The sequence below is a fragment of the Aplysia californica genome, unplaced genomic scaffold, assembly GCF_000002075.1.
Source record: "Aplysia californica isolate F4 #8 unplaced genomic scaffold, AplCal3.0 scaffold00358, whole genome shotgun sequence".
In the NCBI taxonomy this organism is placed as follows: domain Eukaryota; kingdom Metazoa; phylum Mollusca; class Gastropoda; order Aplysiida; family Aplysiidae; genus Aplysia; species Aplysia californica.
The window spans coordinates 305,214-326,381 of NW_004797628.1; the positions used below are offsets into that span (position 1 = coordinate 305,214).

The 21,168-nt window shown below is 36.5% G+C and overlaps 1 protein-coding gene across 7 annotated transcripts in view; it reads right to left on the bottom strand.

The window, feature by feature from the left end:
* Positions 1 to 21,168, bottom strand: part of LOC101847274 (rho GTPase-activating protein 15) — a 41,279-nt gene that overhangs the window by 8,649 nt on the left and 11,462 nt on the right. The window contains exons 4-14 of one of the 7 annotated variants that reach the window (XM_013085229.2): positions 17,762 to 17,905; positions 15,441 to 15,581; positions 14,897 to 14,914; positions 10,885 to 11,055; positions 9,428 to 9,517; positions 8,474 to 8,485; positions 5,214 to 5,275; positions 4,537 to 4,723; positions 3,093 to 3,197; positions 2,156 to 2,204; positions 228 to 377 (exon numbers count right to left, since the gene is read on the bottom strand). In XM_013085229.2, the coding sequence (XP_012940683.1) occupies positions 228 to 377; positions 2,156 to 2,204; positions 3,093 to 3,197; positions 4,537 to 4,723; positions 5,214 to 5,275; positions 8,474 to 8,485; positions 9,428 to 9,517; positions 10,885 to 11,055; positions 14,897 to 14,914; positions 15,441 to 15,581; positions 17,762 to 17,905 (1,129 nt within the window). Of the gene's footprint in view, positions 1 to 227; positions 378 to 2,155; positions 2,205 to 3,092; positions 3,198 to 4,536; positions 4,724 to 5,213; positions 5,276 to 8,473; positions 8,486 to 8,937; positions 8,956 to 9,427; positions 9,518 to 10,884; positions 11,056 to 14,896; positions 14,915 to 15,440; positions 15,582 to 17,761; positions 17,906 to 21,168 lie in introns of all 7 variants that reach the window. The other 6 variants (XM_013085227.2, XM_013085230.2, XM_005103086.3 and 3 more) reach the window with 6 other exon arrangements.

Here is a 21,168-nt window from a genome sequence, read left to right on the forward strand (position 1 = left end):
CAAGGACTGCTTAAAAACAGTTTTTAAGTAGTCCTTGATATATATATTTATATATTATTATATACAAATCCAACAGAAAATCTGATTAAAGTACGGGCTCATTTGACCTACTTCACACTTATTACATGAAAGTAACACATACCAATCACACTATCTCACACATCTTCTCATTAAAGTTCACTGTGGGCAGAAAGTCCTGAAATCTTTGAGAGTTATCAGACACTCACCTTTGATAATGCCTCTTTTGACCAGATCTTCCTGTGCTGGTCTGCGAGAAATGAAATTGAGAAGCTTGGCTCGTATGCTGACAATATTCTTGTTCTTGTCCACAGAGTGCAAAGATGGGCTCTCATCTGCTGACACACTTCTCGTCATGCCTGCAGAAACAGTGGCCAAAACAGCAACATATATTCATCTGCATTCTACAGACCTATAAATCTGTCATATTGTCCTTTTTAGTTTTTTAGTTTTAGTAGAGGTTTTAGGGCGCTCACAACTGCATATGGTCATATGAGTGCCAGAAGATTAGAGGTGTTACAAGAGGGTAACAAACATAAAAAAGAAAGGGGAGATAAAGACGATAGATGTTTGATGGGAAAGAAGATGCAAACCACACCAGAGCACCCGCCAACCACCCACACATTGTTCTTTAAATGGAAGATCCCGCTAGACACACGGCAGGTCATGTCGAAGAAGGGGCAATACCTCCCTCAACAAGACATGCGGTGCATGGGGGTTTCAAGAAGAATAACAAAATTACTAATCTCGCCGACTCTAATTTCAACTTTTGTAAACTGGGCGGGTTTAAAATTATCATGAAAAATCAGCTGGAAAATCTGTTCTCAATACTCTTAGGGCACAACAGAAAAGAAAGGAGAAGATCTAAAGCTCTGCTTTACTTCAGTTCATCTTATTACAAAGAAATGCTGTGAAATTTGTTCAGCCCTAAAAGATGGACACAGGATCATATTTCCATTACTTTATAACAAAAGCCCACGCACTATACCATCATGGGGAATTTTCTAATGAAAACTTACAACCCTTGGCCTTTAGTAAAAACCACTGATTCTTCAATAGATAGTGAGTTGACAACTACAACCCATAAGAAAAAAGAGTACATACAGTTGTAAAAACCTGAGTATAGATATAGAAACCAGAGAATAATTCCACTCAATTTTGTTCAAATTTTAGTAAAGAGAAGCCTATTGACACAATATGGGCCTTCCACTTTGTGGAAAAAGCAAGATACACCAGACAACAGCGGGAGATTGGAAGACAACAACCTACATAGGACTACGCCTCAAGTGAATTATATATTGTAGGAGTCAGAGAATGGAGAAAATTAGAGCTGAGTAGAAACAAAGACATCTACGGTGATCCATCGTAAATGACTAGACATCATGTGCAGAGTTCAAACTTTGCTCAATAAGACAATGCCGAAAATAACACTTTCAAATTAGAATAAGACTTTTAAATCTAGAATTATATGCAAAGATACTGCAAAACAATAGGGGGGTAAAACGGAATTAATGGAGGGTTTTTTCACTTTAAGTATGTATTCTTTTTATCTGGCTCGGTCCCAAATAGTTCAAACAGTTTTCCTATGGACTTTTTTTAGCTATATATTATAATATATAAATTGTTGCAGAGGAACCAGCATGCAGAGCCAGGTAAACATTTTGCTACCTCAGTGCTTTCTTGTCGTATCTCCATTTTTTTAAACAGTGAAAATGTGACATCTTCTTAAGCTCACTCTTTGTTATGAACTGTTTTAACTGTTATTAAAAATGGACATACAACAAGAAAGCACAAAGGTCGCGATTTGCTTGAACAAAACTACATGATAAATGAGCACATGAATACCCTCTTATGTAATCACATTCAAAAGAAACCATGGAAAACAAGTAAACGTAAGTATATCTCTCTTAACACTTTGTGGTCACTTTGGGCAATAATGCGCTGGTGAAAATGATCCGTTACGGTCACCTGAGCTGCGCCAGGCCAAGAAATCAGTTGCAGTTGCCTTCCTGGCTGGGTGACCAGATGGGGTATTTTAAACTGCTGACTGTGTGACTGCAAAGTGTTAAAGCCAGCGAGAACCAATTAAAGAGACTAAAATCTTATTCAAAGCACCCTGCCAAATCAAAATACATACCTTTTCTATCTTCTTTCAAATCAAATTCTTTTGGACTAGTTTCTGCTGCCTGTGAACGAGAAGTAAAACCATGAAGCAAAAAAAAAAAAGTGTGCCAGAAATAAGCACTCAGTTCCCTAAACAAGCACGAGACTCTCATTACCAACAACTTCTGAACTATAAGGAAAAAAAAGAGCAAAATTTATCAATAAGACCAACGGCTGGCTAATCTCCCGTACTCAGCCTAACATCAAGACATTTGGCTATGAGGTATGTCTACCGTACATGCATACAAAAGAGAGGAATTTCAATATTTCTATTTATTATAACATCAAAGCATGAAAGCCTAAAAAAATTAGTTGGGACGACAATATGTACATATTTTTAGTTTTTACATTATTTACGATCTAAACCAGGCATGGGCAAGAGCATCCAAGTTATCTTGCACGCTGAAGTGGGAGAAGATGGTGAAATCATCAGTTGAAATATCCAAGCTTTAAAAAGTGAGACTTTAAAAAGTGAGACTAAAAAAATACTTTAGCAAATGTCACTCAAGGGCATTTCATGCAATAAAATATAAGATCTACTGTTTCCAGCTTGGCGCGAAACTATTGATATAAATTTTCAAGATGGACAGTTTTGTTTTCATTACTTATCCACACACCACAGGCCTAATTGAAACTGGGCACAGACCCAGCCAACCAGTTGCAGTTTGCCCTTGCCTGATCTCAACAATTAAAACATATATTTACAAAGATTTAGCAACCACCATAAACTAAACAATCAAGATAAAGAGCAATTCCTATTTATTTGACCAAAATATACTTAGCACAGAATACACATTATAGATCACTTAATACTCTTATCCCAAAGGAATTTAGTTCTAAAGAACAAATTTAATCGATTTAAACTTACGACAGAAACATTAACAAAAGAATGAACAACACATGCTACATACCGGTGATACATCGTTTGCGACAATCTTCATTCGAGTGAACCACTCTCTAATTGTTTTTTCATTGTCTGACTGAAAAAGGAATGAGCTGCCTGAGCTCACATAGAGCTGAGGACAAGAAAATATTACAACAAAAACAATCAGATTTATAAAATAACAAGATCACAAGAACAATTAAAGGGAAATTAAAAGTAAAACTTCTTCACCGCCAGGTCTGCTCATTAATCTTGCAACACTGACACAACCTCAGGCCGAGCAGGTTGGTCATTCTTTCCTTATAAAATCACTATGGAACAGACACACAATCAGATACACTGTAACTCTCAGGTGCATTCTCATGAGAACCACTCATAAAAGAGCATGGCTATTAAAAAACAAGGAGGCCTCAGCTAACAACACTATTCAAGAATCTTTTTAGTTTAGTTTTAGTAGAGTTTTTATGGCCCTCGCAACTGCATAAGGTCATATGAGCGCCAAGATCTCTTTAGCTTCAACAGCACAAAGTCTGCTCTGACTATCAAGGCACCCCGGAAATAGCAGGTCACAAGAGAGTGACAAAACATACAAAAGAAGTAGAGGATAAATGACGATAGAAAGGATTAGGAAAGAAAAAGCAGCAGTTCCCTGTTGTAGTTCAGACACAGTTAGGAGCACGACATTGATAAATCAGCACATTTACAATTCTACTGTGCATAAGAACATGTAATGTCCCCCCCTTTGGGAATGGCCTAAAGAAAAGTAAGCCAGTAGCACCGCCTCGGGGGATATTCAAGAGTCTGCAGTTGAGATTAGGCCATAACTAACTAAAATAACAGTTGTCTAGAGCTAAAGTAAGCAAAAGATAGAAAAACAAAGAGCATAGGAAAGAATTACATAAGAACAATGGAAAGGAATTTATAACACAATATGATTAGAAAAACAATATTAACCCTCATCCTGCGGGAGCCGGGTTATTCATGTGTTTGTAACACTTTATAAATAGAAAGCTATGAAAGATAGAGCGTTATTTTCATCATCAGTTAACACACTCCCACGGTATTCATGGCGAAAACACACGTTTCCCGGCGCGCGCGCTGTACACCAACAGTACACACTGAGTGACCCCGGCGGCCTGCCCGGCACGTCCGACGTAATCGGTTGCTGATAAGATATGCATCTGGGCACAGACGCAGGATAAGAGTTAAAGAAAACCAAATGACACAGCGATGCCTACTTGAAATATGCCAAATGTCGTAACAGTTTATCCACCACATGATCCTTGTTAACACCTTACCAAATAGTAGACAGTTCCCTGGATCTCACTGATGACCATGTCAATGCAATCTGAAAATTCTTATGCTTACATTATTCCCGGTATACCAAACCAATGGACAAAAACCACAGAGAAGGTGATGATGACCCAAATGTACAACAAGATTTTCCCAGAGGCAAATATCTACAAACTTACTAGTATTGTATTTTTCTTGCTAGTGATATCCTTTGACGGATTAAAGTCAACATGAGCTCCCTGCAGACTGATGACGCCCTCTGGCTTGCCATGAGGGGACCCTGGTTTTTGTGGTGCCGACTTCTGATCTTTGTAAAACACTAGATTGGAACCCTGCAGCACTACAAAGGTCTGACTCCAGTTTTTCCTGAACAAATATAGACAAACAAATTCGATGCATATACATTGTATATGGAGGGTAATAATTTTTTTTCCACTCTACATCTAGACAAAAAAAATCCTTCACATTCACAAAAATTGGCATCTAAAAATTCAAAGAAACACATGCCCTGAGGACATCCATTGAGCTACTTTTTGGGGGGAAATGCGCTCTATATAAATGTTATATATATATTATTATCAATATTATTATTATTATTATTATTATTATTATCTAGAGTTCAGTCAAATTCAATCAGCACTTTCCCTTACATTTTTTACCCCCCAAAAAAACTAGGTGCAATTCTAGAGTACAAACAAGCTTTCTTTTTATTATTATTGCTCTCACTATTGTGGGCTTTTATTTTCTTTGTTCCCATCAAAGCTGACAAGAACATGTACACAACTTTTACTTTGAAAAGGGCTAAAACTACAATCATCACAATCAATAATGTGTGATAGCAATGAATGTAACTTACTTGCTCTTCTTTTTCCCAAGTTCTGCTATCTTTGTTTTATTTAAGTACCCACTGAATATTTCCTGAAAAGAAAACGTTTTTTTTTCATTAAACAAAATATTGAACGCAAAAATGGATCAATATACAAAAAATAATTATTTTTGGGAGCAATTACCAACCTCTAGCATTGTACTATGTTTTGAAACAGGGTTTTTTACCAGCAGAACATTCTGTTGTTTTTTTTTATAGTAGAGGGTTTTATGGCGCTCGCAACTGCATAAGGTTATTTCAGCACCAAGAGGTGGGTGTCAACAGAGAAGTCTTTACAGGGAATCAGACTTAGACTGCTACCTCTCTAGCTTCAACAGCACAAGGTCTGCTTCGACTATCAAGGCACCCCGGAAATAGCAGGTCATAAGAGAGTGACAAACATACAAAAGAAGTAGAGGAAATGACAATAGTAACGTTCAGGAAAGAAAAAGCAGCAGTTCCCTGTTGTAGATCAGGCACAGTTATGAGCCTGACATGAGTCAGCCCATTTACAATTCTACTATGCTTGAACGAGAAATGTCCCCCCTTTGGGAATGGCCTAAAGACACTTCCGTCAGTGGCACTACCCCGGGGGGTGAACATTCTGTCCACATGTTGCTCGCATCTAACAATACAATAAAAAGCACATTTTTGCTTTCCTCTAAAAGACAAAAATATTTTTGCTGAAGCACCGACAGACACAGAGAAGCAGATAACTAGTAAGAATGAAGTTTTAACTTTCACTTGTCTAGACGAGGTAATGACCATAATGTGAAAAAAAGCTCTAAAGGCTACATTTACAGAGACATTCCGCATGTCATTCCATGCATTGATATAAATAAATACAGTTGAACCTGTGCAAGACGGAATCACAAGGGAGCCCGAAAAAAATTCCGTCTTAGACAGGGAAATTTAGTGTGGAGATGGGGGGTTCAAAGGCCCAGCCGGTGGGATCAAGGATCGCCTGTACGATCGGCAAGCAGGGGTCAAAACTTCACACCTCTCAATTGCTATCCTGTGTGATAATAACATTTGTCAGTCTTACTTATCCAATTACCACCAGTGCTTGCCTTCCATAGGACCACTGTTTGACCTATTAAAAACTGAAACGTTTGAACATCTCCTTTGCTTCCACCCTTAGCCCCACCCATCAACGCCACCCCTCACTGCAATCATTGTAACAACGATTCAAGGAACTCTTTTCTTGGCTGGCCGTACGATCAGGGTGGCAGGTATTGGTCAGTCTAATTTCACACCTCTGGCTTCTGGCTACCCAGGAAAGTTTTCGTAGTGGTTCGCTACTCGAGCACTCTCATGGGCAGTCATGAGATTTCACACCCACACCACACTGACCATCAGCATCGTTCAGGGCTCACATGATGGGGTAACATCTACCCCCAAATTGCACCCCTACTCCCTTTCCTCGCCTGGCAGCATAGCATTAAGTTAAGAGCCGGCGGACGGAACCAAACTTGTGATTTTGTTTCAAAACAGGGCTGAGCGGGCAAAGCATTTTCCGTCTTAGACAGGTAAAACCCTCAGTAGGGAGCGGATTTTTTCTTTCCGTTTCCACGTTGGACAGGTTTCCGTTTTATACAGGTAATTAAAGAGGAATATATCAAGGGGGGAGCGGGGAGATTCCGTTAAGACAGGTTTCCGTTTTATACAGGTTTCCGTTAAGGCAGGTTCGACTGTACTCAATAAAAAAAATGTATTCAAAAATAAAAATAATTCCAGAAGCTCAAAAGAAAATAATACACTAAATGCACCTGACTTCAGATCTTGTATTCTATTTCAATTTAAACACATTGTACTTTATTCGTGTCCCTCTTTAAATGCTGACCCATTTGTTGGACTCACGTCTTATTAAATATAGCTAAAATCGACATTTCAACAAATTGAAACTGAAATACAATTCTGCAGTAGTTACAATAATTTCTGAAATCTTATGAGGAAGTGAAGGATGCTTCTTGCCAAAACAGACCACTTGAACACTATATGGCACAGCCAGCTAAAAAGTGAGTCTCTTGAAGGAAAATTTATTTAACTTTTTTTTTTTAAACCAAAAAAAACACCAAACTCTTTAACACCATTCCCCAACTCAACTACGTTTATCTAATACACTTTGAAAACCCATTTGTATCTTACTTGTCAGTATATTTACTTGTCATTTTAAATTCATAAGCAGCACCAACCAGAATCAATAGTGTGCAACATGAGTGGACCTCTATATAAATACACTGAACTTTTGAATGCACTCGAATACAGCCGAGCTAATGCTGAATATTCCATGACATTAACTGCTCATGCCCCCATCCCGCTCATGCCCCCATCCCACCCAACCCCCCCCCCTCTCCACTCATATGCATATATGCCCACACACACACACATTAACACTCTCACACACACTCACACTCTCTCACACACAAGCATGCATGCACACAAACACATATACGCATGCACGCACACACTTGCACATGCATCCAAGCTCATGCAAGCCCACACCCACACAAGGGTAAACCATCGTCAGCACACATTTAAGTGTTTGTAATTTCAAAAAAGTAATTCCAAAGTTACATGAGATCTTTTAAATTGTCAAACTACCCCCTATGAAATACAAAACCTTTTTTTTTTTAATTTCCAACAAATTTACATAGATTTGCTGTACAAAAACATATGTGAGGCATTGTGGTGAAACCAGGTCTCGTCAAAATTATGAAATTGAAGAAATTGGCATCTTTTCCACCGGTTTGGCGTTGATGTGTGCCTGATTCCAGCACACTGTGACACATATGTCTGTGATTCAAGTTTACACAAAATTAAATCTGATAACCTTCCAGATTCAAATTCATTCATTGTCTTGATGTTCTCCAGGCAGTGTGACTCATTTTGACTTACTGTCACAAATCATCATATTATTAAGTAAAACACATGCACAAAAGCATGACAGCACAGAAACATCACAGTAAAGAGTTATTAATCAGAATGATGTTTTTATCCCAGGCTAAGTGGCACCTATAGTGTTATGGTTACACTCTTCTCCTTGTGCACAAAATATGTGAATTCAATTCCTTTGCGGAGAAGTTTATATTCTCTAGTGTCTCTGTTTCTCTGCTGGAATGATATATCCTCCTTTGCCCGAGTTGGCTCACCCCCTGAATGATTTTAATTGATTTGACAGTGGCATAGAACATTACAATCATTTACTGTCCAAGTAGAAAAACTTCACTTAACGTTTGTGGTCCACTTACTCGATGTTTCCTCTGCAAGCACCATGAAGGCATGAATCAGAGAGGAAATTATAGGTATTAATATCATAGACAAATGTTTATTTGGGATAAAATGAAAATTTAGCATACAGTCAGGTTTCAAAACTATTCTTACTGATACTAATTCAGTGTGTTGTTGATTAATACCTCTACTGTTCAGCAAGAGCAGAGAAAAGACTGTACATACACTTGTGAATTTGAGAGAGGCTGTGTTGAAAATACCATACTTGATAACTGTGCATGCACATTTTTAAAAAATAAAAGGATGCCAGTGCTTAAAACTTCTCCAGAAAGTACATTAATTATCCGAGTTGAGAAGACTTGTTCCTATAAGCGAAGCTCTGCAACCATAAAAAAAAACAAATCAGGTTTGTCTGCAACTGCTCAGAAATAGAATCCTTGCATATTTTCAAAGCATGCAGCATTCAATGCTTTCTGAAACTTACATTAGTCAGTAATTGGAGCTGTAAAGAAAAAAGCATCAAAGCTTTTCACTAGCATAATTTACCCTACTGTTCAACTGCATTGAAAAATAAACATCTGACAATGGGCACTATTAATGAAGCGGAAAAAAAAACAATGCAGTAATTTAGGTGGTGCAAAGATAACTTGACGCTCTAAGAACATGAACTATGTACATCAATTATTGTAATATGGGATTTGATCACCTTGTATTTGATTCTCAAAATAGGGTACGAGAAATCTGAACTTCCTCATTTTCTTAATATTGGCATTAGGAAAATCTATGTTCCCAGAAATTAGTACCATGAGCACATGAGACATTTATGCTGTAATCAGTGAGTTATGGGTGATTGCCTGACATTTTGACATCTTTGCCACATAAAGAAAGAAAATCCATTTCTTTCAACATAATACTAAATCTTTCCAAACTTGCATTACACTAAGTAAACAATATGACCATTCAAAAACTCGTACAGTGGATCTCTGCTGTCCTTCTGGGACCTGCGGCAATGTCGATGGGCTAGGAGGTGCAAGGTTCACCGGTCTTGCCACAGGAAGTCGGTCCTGAGAAAAAACAGAAAGAGATTAATGTGAAATATGAATCACTTACATGAAGTACTTCCATTTTCAACCACTTCTATCAGAGAATCTTGTGGAGCCTCTCGTTTCAAAAGATGTTCGAAGAAAAGTCCCATACAATCTGTGGCACAAAATGGCACAACTGGGAAAATGATTACCAGAATGCATCAAGATTAAACTTGATCAGGCTGGAAAAGGCAACAGAGCAAATGAGTCTCTTGATCCACTCAAGCCTTATGGTTTGTAGGCCTACATGTTTAGCAAACATACTATTATGCTCAGAAGCTTAAGCATCATGCAAGTGTCCTTCAGACATGAACAGTGTTCCCATTAAATTAATGTGCTCGTGCTATAAAGTCAAGCTTCAGGCAAACCTTGCCACCCACACGTCCAAGCAACACATTCCACACAAATAAACAGGAGACACATTTCTACACAACTCTCATACAGATACTGCCATGGTAAACAATTAATTATGCTTTGATGAACTATGCTGGTTTCCCTAAACCGTTAAATATCTTGTATACTCTACCCTTTTTTGCTCCAGGTGTATTAATACTCCTGTTCATTACTGTGGCTGAATTACTATAAAAAAAATACTGAGAACTTTAAACAGACAATTTGAGAATGAATATCAGTAAGCGCATCAAATATTACATAAAATACTTTGATAAAGAAATGTGCATAAGAAAAAAATATAAGCAAAAATTGTGCCGGTTAAGAAAAAAAACTAAAGATTCAATGTGTGCTGCAATTTTACAAAAGTAAAAAAACATAATCACACTGCCCCCACTGTCTCACCACCCCACCCCCGAAAAAAGTATATCCTTCAATTGCAATGCAACTCATCATTAGTTTTGTTGAAAACTTTTAACAATGCAAAAAGAACTTTTGCATGTGATAGCCAAATCAGGGAGCCTTCTTCAGATCATTATATACTTTTCTTCTTATATACCCAGCTTTTTTTTTTAGAAACTTGATTATTGTTCACCTCTTTGTTTTTCCCGTTTGTTAGTTGCTTTGTTTGTTTGTTGTTTTTTGGGGGGGTTTTGGGGGGGGGTTCAAATTCAAAGGAGTGATAACATAGATAAAATTATAACAGATTTCTCAGAAAGCTGTCTTCTGAAATATCTTTAATTCATACATTCAAAAGATTGAAACAAACACAAACAACTAAAGTAAACAGACTAACTTTCTTTTCAAGCTAAATTTAGGTATGTAATTGCTTCAGTTCTCGTTGCCATGTCCAGAAAATTTTTAATGTTAAGAATTTAATTCAAATGAAAGCTCTTCATTATGACAAGACACTTTAAGGGCGACAAGTGGAACACACATCAACAGTAATCAATTACATTGGCAATGGGAGCAGGCCTGGGCGCAGAGAAATTGGCAGGTAGAGTGGATGCTTTACTCGATGAAGACTCTAGCTGACCATAAGTGGACATGGCCTTCACAGCCCTCATGGATTGGGCTCCAAAAGTGCTGAGCCGGTGTCCTTGTGATTCCCAGTTTGAATCCTTTTGCTGGTCAAGAGGTAAGCAAATAGCAAAGGAGAGAACAAACACCAGTTAGCCAGTTCTAAAGAAATAGAAAAGTGCATGAAAACAGAAGTCGCACTTCTCGATTGGTTAAATCTACATGTTGTGAAAGACCCCCGCAGTATCCAAGTTCATTATAAGTAGCATTATCAAAAAGATTTCTGTGCTGAGGAGGCAGAAAACATCCGCTGAAATTTTCTACTTTTCATTTTTTGCTCATAAGCAAATTATGACTACACCTAGCACTTCAAACTCTTGAAATAAGATTTAAATGTTTTTTCTCCCTCATTCCTTTCATCTTTTATCTACAAAGAAGCTTTTTAAACACTTCTACCTAATGACCTTCCATCAAACCTGAATCTCAACTGCAGTGCATAAGAAAATGTGTTCATTACATCAGTCCAAATAATAATGCATTCTACATGATGTGCTGATAGGTGACTTAAAATGCATTGTGCCAGATTTATATCATAGCGAAATTGCTCCTGAAGAAATAAAAAGTGAATGTGAACAGTAAAAGTAATTCAAGTATCAATTCGTCTTCACAAAAAATCAGGTCCAAGACCACAGTTTGGCAAAATTGTTTATACAAGTTTGAAACTAATGTAAAGAGTAAGAGACATTTTCAACAGTAAATCAAAGGCCAGTGGGGGAGAGTAAATTGGGTAAAGCGAGTGAAGGCAGAGAGACAGGGTATTTGGGAGGTGTCACAGGCGACATAGAAGCTTTGCAACACAAACAATTATACTGTAACAATGTATTTCTCAATGAATCTAGGGTGAAACTCTTGTTTCCAATCAAATACTAAAGTAGGGTGTTTTCATTCTTCTAAGAATTTTACGCACATGTGAATAATACATGCAGGTGATTCTCAGCCCAGTTTTTTTGTAAAGGAGATTGATTGCATACTACCACGAACAAGGTGACAGAAAGTATGAATAGACTACATATAATGTGCAAAGTTCATCTCAGTAATGGTAACTTAACAGCATACAGCTATTCTGTAAAATTTTCAAAGGTAAGCTGACAAATGCTTGCTGTTTAAAACTTTATCTGGAACTTTGTCTGTTTGAAAGCCTGCTAATTTAGTTTGTTTTATTAAAGACACTTTTATGGTGATTTTTGCACTCTCAAAATCAGAATTATTTTGCAGTAATACTTTCCATATGGTGACACTTTGAGAGTACAGTAAATATTTCAGCATGCTTATTTTTCCTTTTAATGAAGTCAATAGAAACTAATTCATAAACCACTTTTTCAGATGCTCTGAAAGATGTGGCTCTAACAGTACAGCTGAAAAACCTTGTGAAACCCATTAGTTCTTCACCTACAACAGGGTGTTCTAAAAGAAACAAAGCAATAGAAATACTGCAGCTCATAAGAGCACTTAGTGTGTTTGTGAACGCAGCTATACTTTTGGAACACACTGTTGTATAGCAATCATGCAAGTTATCTAATATAATTCAAATATAGCCATTGAGTCAAACCACATCCCTCAATCGAACAAAAATTAAAACGTATGCTACGAAGCAAAGATATTTAACTCAAGTAACAAATTTTGGGAAAGAATGAATTAAGATCCCAGTCATTATATTTATTATGTGACATGCAGGTTATTTCTACGTGGTTACAAATTCAAATGACTATTGAAAAGGAGAAAAAAGGAACAAAATCTCTTAAGTAAAAATAATTTTCAGTAATATATCTTTCAAGCAGGAAACAGGAGCAGACTGTACCAGTAAAAAAAATGTCAACATTTCGAAGCTGAGTCCATAAACCTCAAAATTCTATGCATGTAAAGGACACTGATTCTTAAGAATGCACAACACCAAAGATGCCTTGAATTTTCTCTTTCAGGTTGATCACAAAATTAAATAAGAACGCCTTGCTGACAGTCTCAGATCCAAACCATAGAGTATCATAAAATATACATCTCTATCTAATGCATGATACTCCAAAGAGAACTCATTTTCCCTATTGCAGAAAATAAAACCAGCTTGAGGTCCAAAGCCAGGTGAGGAGTCATCTTCTTGTATGTTTTAATGAGGCATAACCATCGGACTGCTAACATTTCTTCTGAGAAAGTGATTGGGACATGGTAGAGGTGCTACCTAGGTCTATAAACTTTGAAATTGAAAGATGCTATCCAGAAAGATATTATGATGTTACATCCAAAAGACGGATGTAAATGGTCAAACAACAAACAAAAGTTAAACAAATTTCCATAGAAGTGGCACCACCAAATTCAAGATTCAAAATAAGCTTAGGTAGACATATCGTTGTCATCTCATCGAGAAAAAAACTCACCAAAAAAATGCCATGAAGCAGATTCTTGGATTTGTTTGAAGACAAGTTAGTTTTGTAGTTTAGTATGGGGTTTTACGGCGCTCGCAACAAAGACATGTTAAATTTTCATGATGTTAAAACTGGTCACAATTTTCTCGACCTTCTCCTTTTATTTCCTTTGAACTTGCATTTTGTGGACAAAATATTTACTTGCTCATGGCTTGTTGAGTGAAGAGTAGCACGTCAACACAATAATGGCCATTTAGTGCTGGGAAAGGGTAAGACAGACAGAAACAACAGCGGGTAAGTAAAGAGCTAGGTCCTACCAGTGGTGCCCTCCAACTACCCATCTTTTTGCCCAGAAACGTCTTTCCAGGCAAAGCTGAGTAAAGCATGTCTACTCTCAATTTTGCACCTTCTGTTAAATATTTTTCAGAATAAAAATATGCTGAATTACTGGTTGTGAAATCCATAAGCAAGAAAGCCGGTTCAATACGTTCAGTTAAATACAAAAACGAAAAAAAAAATATTTTCAAAGGGGTAATATCATGGACCAACAGACACTGGAGACACATAAACAAGTGCGGGAGCTCAAAGGACCTCACCCACAAACCAAAACAACCATATTTGAGAACAATGAGAGAGTACCACTCAGAACTTTTCATACACCTAGAAAACTGATTTAAGGCGCAGTGATCCATTTCCACACTGTCTTGATGTTTTATGTTGTTAAGATCTAGAAGCAACTCTAAAGTAAATCAAAACTGTGTGATGCAGTTCAAAGCAGAAGTGTGATTACACTAAAGGGATAACTGGGCCGAGTTACTTTGTGTTATCTAAACATAATACATATAATATACCCTCCGGAATGAAAATGAAGAAGCACAGGTTAAGCACAATTTTCTCAAAAAGTGATGAACGCGAACAAACACAAATCCATGTATGATAGTATTAAGTTTTGTCATTTATGCTCTATGCATACAACTATCATTACACCAAAAGCATACTCATTACTGACTGAGTGACACCACAGAACAACCATTGTGCTCATATTATACATAATGGTGGCTGCAGACAGACTCACTGTAATAAGACAACAATTTAACCCTTTCACTGCCAATTTGATAAATTTGTTAACTGACTGTGATAACAGTGTCTCGTTCACAGATTAAGAAAACAAACCCAAATCAATCTTTCTTTGTCGAAATGAACAGTGTTCAGTTCTGACACTGAAAGGTAGTAGTTGTTATCTACCCATGGCAGTGAGAAGGTTAGGCCGTAAAACTTAGAGTGCGTCTCTGAAACAGGCAGCTACTCAACCAAAGCTTCAGAGATATGTAAATACACAGCAGATGGATAACCAAAGCATCAAATAAAAGTGTTTGAACCTAGGGGTGGGGGTGGGGCAGGACTGGGGGGAAGGCTACATTCAGAACAAGGAGAGTGCTTCACTATAAACTTTGACCATAAAGGAATAAAAGGAATAGAGAAATACAGCAAAATTCTCCAAGTCCCTGAGTGTACACGGATATAAACTCACCCTCAAGCGAGGCCTAATCTAAAAGAGACAAAGGTCAAGGAAATCTTAACATCAGAGAAGGAACATGAAAGCAAGCTCAAATGAGTGGGAAGAACAAAGCAAGAATCAAACTTCTGGCCTCTACAAAGCTCAAGAGAATCTTCAGAAAGCCAAAATGGCAATAAACTGTGTTTTGGTGGGGAATAACCTGTGAGCACTCATATGTGAATTAATATATCATTCTCCTTTTGACCACTGGTATTAAAAAATATAGATGAATTGAGGCACTTGAAACATGGACTGATCTCTGTAAACGTTTCTCCATCAAAGTGATCAATGTTAAGGTAAATTTTTCCATAAAGAAGAAAAATATAATTATCATTTTACAAATTTTTTGGTACTTCTTTATCATTGTGTAGAGTATATAATTTTTTAATGAACTGATTAATGAAAGCTGAACATTAAGAAACATGAGAGAGGGTTACGGAAAATTTTGAACTGTACAGAAGCAGGAGAAGGCAAAAAAAGCCCCCCTGTCTTCAAGGCGGGTGCTGGAAGGGAATACCTGGATAGTAGTGAGGTCAGGAGCGGCCGAGTCTGAGGGGTTCTCAGAGCTCTCCGCAGAGGCTGGGAGATTCCACCTCGTATCAGAGGAGCCCATTTTGTGAAAATACTGCCTGCCCACCTGGTCTACCAGGCTCTTCCACTGAAAAGTGCCAGCAGCAAGCGCGATTAGATCAATCACACCACCTCACAACAAAGTGCTTTTCAACACGGATGGATGGGTTAGTAGAAGGGCTTATCATAAAGATAAAGACACAGCAAGTGCTGGTACAAAAACGAAACTGCTGAATAACGAGGGAAGCTCAAAAGATACGTCTTTCAAGCCCAACACATACAACAATTCATTTGTAAGATGAGATGTTTCATACTAACACTTCAAACAGCAATGAAGGGAAACACAGATAATGGCCTAATTCTCTGAGGTATAGTCTTTCAAGACAGTTTAAGTTGCAATCAAAAATAAAAGACAAAAGTATCCCCAATGTAAAAAGATTGAACTAGATTACATACCCAGAGGCAACATCCTAATCCATCCAAACACGGCTCTAAACACACACACACTTCTTTTCATCTTGACAGAGAGTCAAAGTAGGTGTGGGAAACAAATGTATTATACACAGCAAAAGAATGGAAAGGGCAGAATGGAGGGTGGGGGGAAGACAAACTTTAAAAACCTAGAATTTAAATCATTTGTAGAAATAGTGCTCTAAATAAGTTATTTACCTTTTTTTTTAAGCCCAAAGAAAGAAAACCATTACAGTCGAAAACATGCAATCTTTTTATTCACACCTGTACTTAAAAACTACTTGACATTGTACTTTGTTTACCACACTGTCATTCACACCTTCATTAAAATGCAAGAACATGTTTTTTTAGCTTTCATCACTACAATATAAGGTATCAAGGAGTTGTACATGTACTCAGAGGCATTTAATTTCTTTTCAAACGTGTCTAAAAAAAAAAGCCCAAAATCATTTACAAAAAGTGGGAATATAACAGTTTCCCACAGTTTACAATTATTGAAACCTCTAAGCAGTCTACAAATATCCTAACCATTTTTTATACCTAGATAGAGACTGATCACACAAACAAAATATTTAATATCTTTTTTTTTTAAAAGACTTGTTAGAGAGTGGAAGAGCGATGACGATAAAACCATTCTACAATCATTGACAGAGCTGACATTTGCGCTACTTCTAAATTGGAAAAATAGAAGAGCGTAGGATGAAGAAAGAGGGTAAGAAATTAACAAATCTAGCCCCTACATACACAATTTAACCAATTCGCTAATACTTTAAAACCTTATACTAGGTCAGTAGAGAAGACAAAAATTAGTGTAATAATAAGCTAACCAAAAGTTTATAGGATAGAGGAAAAAAACAGCCAAATAAACAAATTCAAATAAGTAAAACATAAGGTCCAACACGTATAAGAATGAAACATCCCATGGTAGTTCGCACTTAATAATAAAACATTTCCCAGATTAGGACAAGTAAAAGAAGATAAATCCATTTTTGAACTACCCAGTTATCTCAGATTAAGAAATAATCTGAAAACCTTAGTTTGAAATAAAAATCTAGGGGTCACTTGAATGCCATATTTGCGCTTAGGGGTGTTCTGAAAATGTTCATTAAATTTAACAAAATATCAATCAATGTTCATATTCATTGTAAAATCTAACGCAAGGACACATTAATTATCCCTATAGTATGATGTCTTTAACTTTTATGCAATAAACAAACTGAAAAAAAACTGGTACAGGGTACAGTTTACAAACATGAGTTTGAAAAAAAAAAGAACTTTTATACAAACTTTAGCCAGTTAAATAAATCGAAGACGAAAAATGCTTTCTTTCTCTTGACTTGAAGCAAGAACTTTGCAACTACCATTACATTACTTATTAAATTAGTTGTCTCTGAATTTCTCTGATGCAATAACAGAAATGAAAGTATATGTGTATATTGGGTAGATATCACAAAAAGACCCACCTGACAACCTAAACAAATCACAAAACATTCTAAAGGCAAATGTAAACACGAAACAAAAACTGAAAGAAATCAAAATTAGATAAGTTTTTATTTCAATAACCCTGACAGGATTTGGTAACTTCCTTTGTCCTCAGAGATGACCATTTAGTACATGCTTTAAGGACAGGAATATCTATAAGCTAAGCTTATCACTTAAGACACAATGTTTACAAGAAAAGCATGAATATTATTTTATAAAACTGTATAATAATACTCAGAAAACACAAAGGGCAGAAAGTACAAAAAGATAAAAAACCCAGAGTGCATTTTAAATAAGCGGACTGTAAGACCCTACCTTTTCCTGCGTAGACTTGTGAATGAAGTATAAGTTGCCGTTATCATGAACTTGTTCATACTCAGAGGGGATGGACCATTCTGTGCCTTTTTTCTCTGACACAGTAGGCAAAGATGGTGGGGTGATAGGAACAACAGGCTTAGGCTGAAAAAAAAATTATTAATACTTAAATTACATTGATTTTACCAGCGAAGTGACACTTGCCCATGAGACTTTTCAAGAAAAGGAAGACACAAATACTTTAATATCCAATTTTGTAGGAAAGCATTAAATCATTTAAACAAATCAAATAAAAAGACAAAGACCAAAGCACACAATTCTGTAACAATCTCTACAGATTGGATTCATTTTCAGACTTCCATTTTTTTATATAGTAATCTTTACTTATATATGCAAAAGATATAGGATTGGTTCATTCGTCGACAGGTTTAGTAATTTCAAGCACTGGCATTTTCAAAATCACAAAAAAATAATACTCAGATCAAACTGCAAGCGAATGGATACTACTGCATGCCCAAAAATGGTCACTTTACACCTCAATACACGTAAATAAATATGAGGCAAGGACAGCTTCTTTTGTCATCCAAATACAGGTAATTTCTTCCCCAAATCTCTGTCCTCTATCATTTTCCTATTAATATATATGACCACAGTTGCAATAGTGTGAATTCTACTTTTTGTACCCTTTGAGCTCTATCCCCATAATAAATGACTGCAGGATTTTCACCACTGCCATGCAGTGGCCAGTCCTCGAGACCTTAAGGCTGAAGTCATACTAAATAATTACAGAGCTGAATACTGTTCGTTCCACAATATTAATAAAAAATGTTTTCAATGAGGACTTCTCGGCAAATTATCATTTAACAGTTTTTCTACAAACCTAGTTGCAACTACTTTATGTTCTCTTCACTAAGACGCTATCCAAACACTTCTCTTCTTTCCAGTATGAGCTGTAAGTGCAAAAACAGCAATAGCCTCTCATAATAAGTACACAAACAACAGCTGTGTCAAACACATTTAAAGCATGTCAAATAGGAATAAATCTCATACATTTTCCCTTTCTTTCATTAGCCAAGACTAAAGACTCTGTTGTAAAGATAAAATAACTAATAAAACTGCTATCTTTAAGGAAAATTATACTCAGCATACAATGCATAGTTAGTCCTTATCTTGCCACAGACCTTTGTTTAAAAATGAGTAGAGGCGGTAAATTACTTAAGCTGTGGCTCATTAGGACACACTTTATGTCAATGTGCAACAGACACACATCCTCTCCACTTAACCCCACTTGACATGATCTTCATGAATTAGAAGCTCTTCCTCCTTCCTATTTCACTTCCTTATTCAGCAGACACAGAGATATCGTTTTCAAGACTGAAAACTATCAAAACAAGACAACTACTCTTGAAAACCCATAATCTTCTTGAAGAAACTAAAAAATGCACAAAATATGCCATTGAAAAATAAAGCTCCCATTGTACAATACCCCTTCATGTGATCAGGGTCAATAGTCTTGCTCTTCCCCTCCCATCCACTTCACTGAGTAACGCCAACATGAGAATACACAACAAAAGTTACAGGAAAGCAATTACCCATTCCTAGTGCCTCGGTCAAGGGCAATACAGTTAGTTAGTCGCACATTTAGGAATAGTGTCGAACCTGTCCAAGATGACCAGTCATTGCCAAAGAAAAAAGTGGTCAACATAAATAGAAGGTCCTCTTGGACAGTGTTAATAAAATTTGGTATCATATTGAAAAAAAAAACGCAACAGAGAAAGTGGGAAGTTGTCGTTTGTACAAGTTACTGTCTTTGACAGGTGGTCGTAAGAGCAGGTGGTGGATGGTGGGTGGTTGGCGAGTGCTCTGGTGTGGTTTGCTCCTTCTTTCCCAACAAACATCAGTTGTCATTATCTATTCTCATCCTTTTATTTGTATGCTACTCTCTAGTAACACCTCTAATCTTTGGCAATTATAATAAGACTTCTATAGGTTGCAAGTGCTGTAAAACTGTTACTAAAACTCAAACATAGGAGCAGGTTAAACGTTACGTTCTTCTGAGAGAAATACAAAGACAACATAAGCAAAAAGAAAAAAAATCAGTCCTGAACAAGACAAACAATTTATAACCTGCTCACTATTTCAAGAGTGCTGTGAGCAAAACAAAAAAATAAAGAGCACGGCGTCACTTTTCGCCCGATTCTGTTACTTTTAGTTGGCATGAATCAGTAGCTCGCCAGAGCTCCCCAGTTCGGGGTTACAGGGTTAATGAGCTCTGAAGCGACTTGGCGGTGTCGGTTAAGAAGCTCGCATTTTTGTTTACGTTTGAAAAGATATAAAACTTTTTCCCCATCCCACATAGCAAACCATTACACTGATGTACTAAAAGCTCAATGTCTTGAGATTTACTCTGCGTTAGAAAGGTTAATTTCTGTGCCATAGTTTTTATTCTCGACAAGTATTTGTAGAGTACCCAATTTGTCCTATTTTAGCTACAAACTTATGAATTAATGATTGTTTATTTAGAAACGGCACGATAGGTCTCTCCAAAATCTGTGTTACCATTAAATAAAAGAAAGTTACTCTGTGTTTGTTCATGAATCATGCTGTGTCTGAGGCAGCCTGCATACAACTAAGAAGGATATAAATTATTACGTGATTTTAAAAAAACCCACAAAACATTGTAAATACATGGGTAGAGATAAACTTTTTGTATTGAATAAAAATAATGACAGCTAACATATATTCATTCTTAGCTTTTGTGTCGTAAATATGCCCTGCCATTTATAAATGTAAAGAAATCAGAGCATTGTCAGTTATTACAAATGGTTAAACAGGGTTGGTGATTTTTTTGATTTTTTTAATAAAAATTTTAAAAAACAATTTTTTTTATTTAAATCAGATTTTTTAAATTTAAATCGGATTTTTTTTTTTTTTTTTTAAATGTCGACACAGTTTGGGATTTTTTGTGGCTAAAAGTATGTTCTTTTAGTGCAAAATGCATTGTCTTTATTTTAACTAATGATTAATTTAAGCAACTGCAATTTTAGAAAGCCTTAATCTGCTATATCAGTGAATTATGGCTACAGACAAAAAATGAAGAAAATATCAGTCTAAAAGGAAGGGGGGGGGGGTAATTATGCATAGATAAACTTGCATTTTATTTTTATTACAGTGTGTGTGTGAGCACGCGCTTGTGTTTGTCTAAAAAGAAAAAGAAAATGCTAATTTCAATGATGAAAAAAAAGTAAATTGAATACTGCATTATTTTACTACTTACAGTGACAGGGGGGGAAAGCAGACTTTTAAGCAATTTCAGTCTACTAAACCTTATATCTGTTTTATAAAACCAAGGAAAGGAATTCTGAATGTTTAAAGATGTAAAAACAGGAAACATTTTTTTAAAGTGT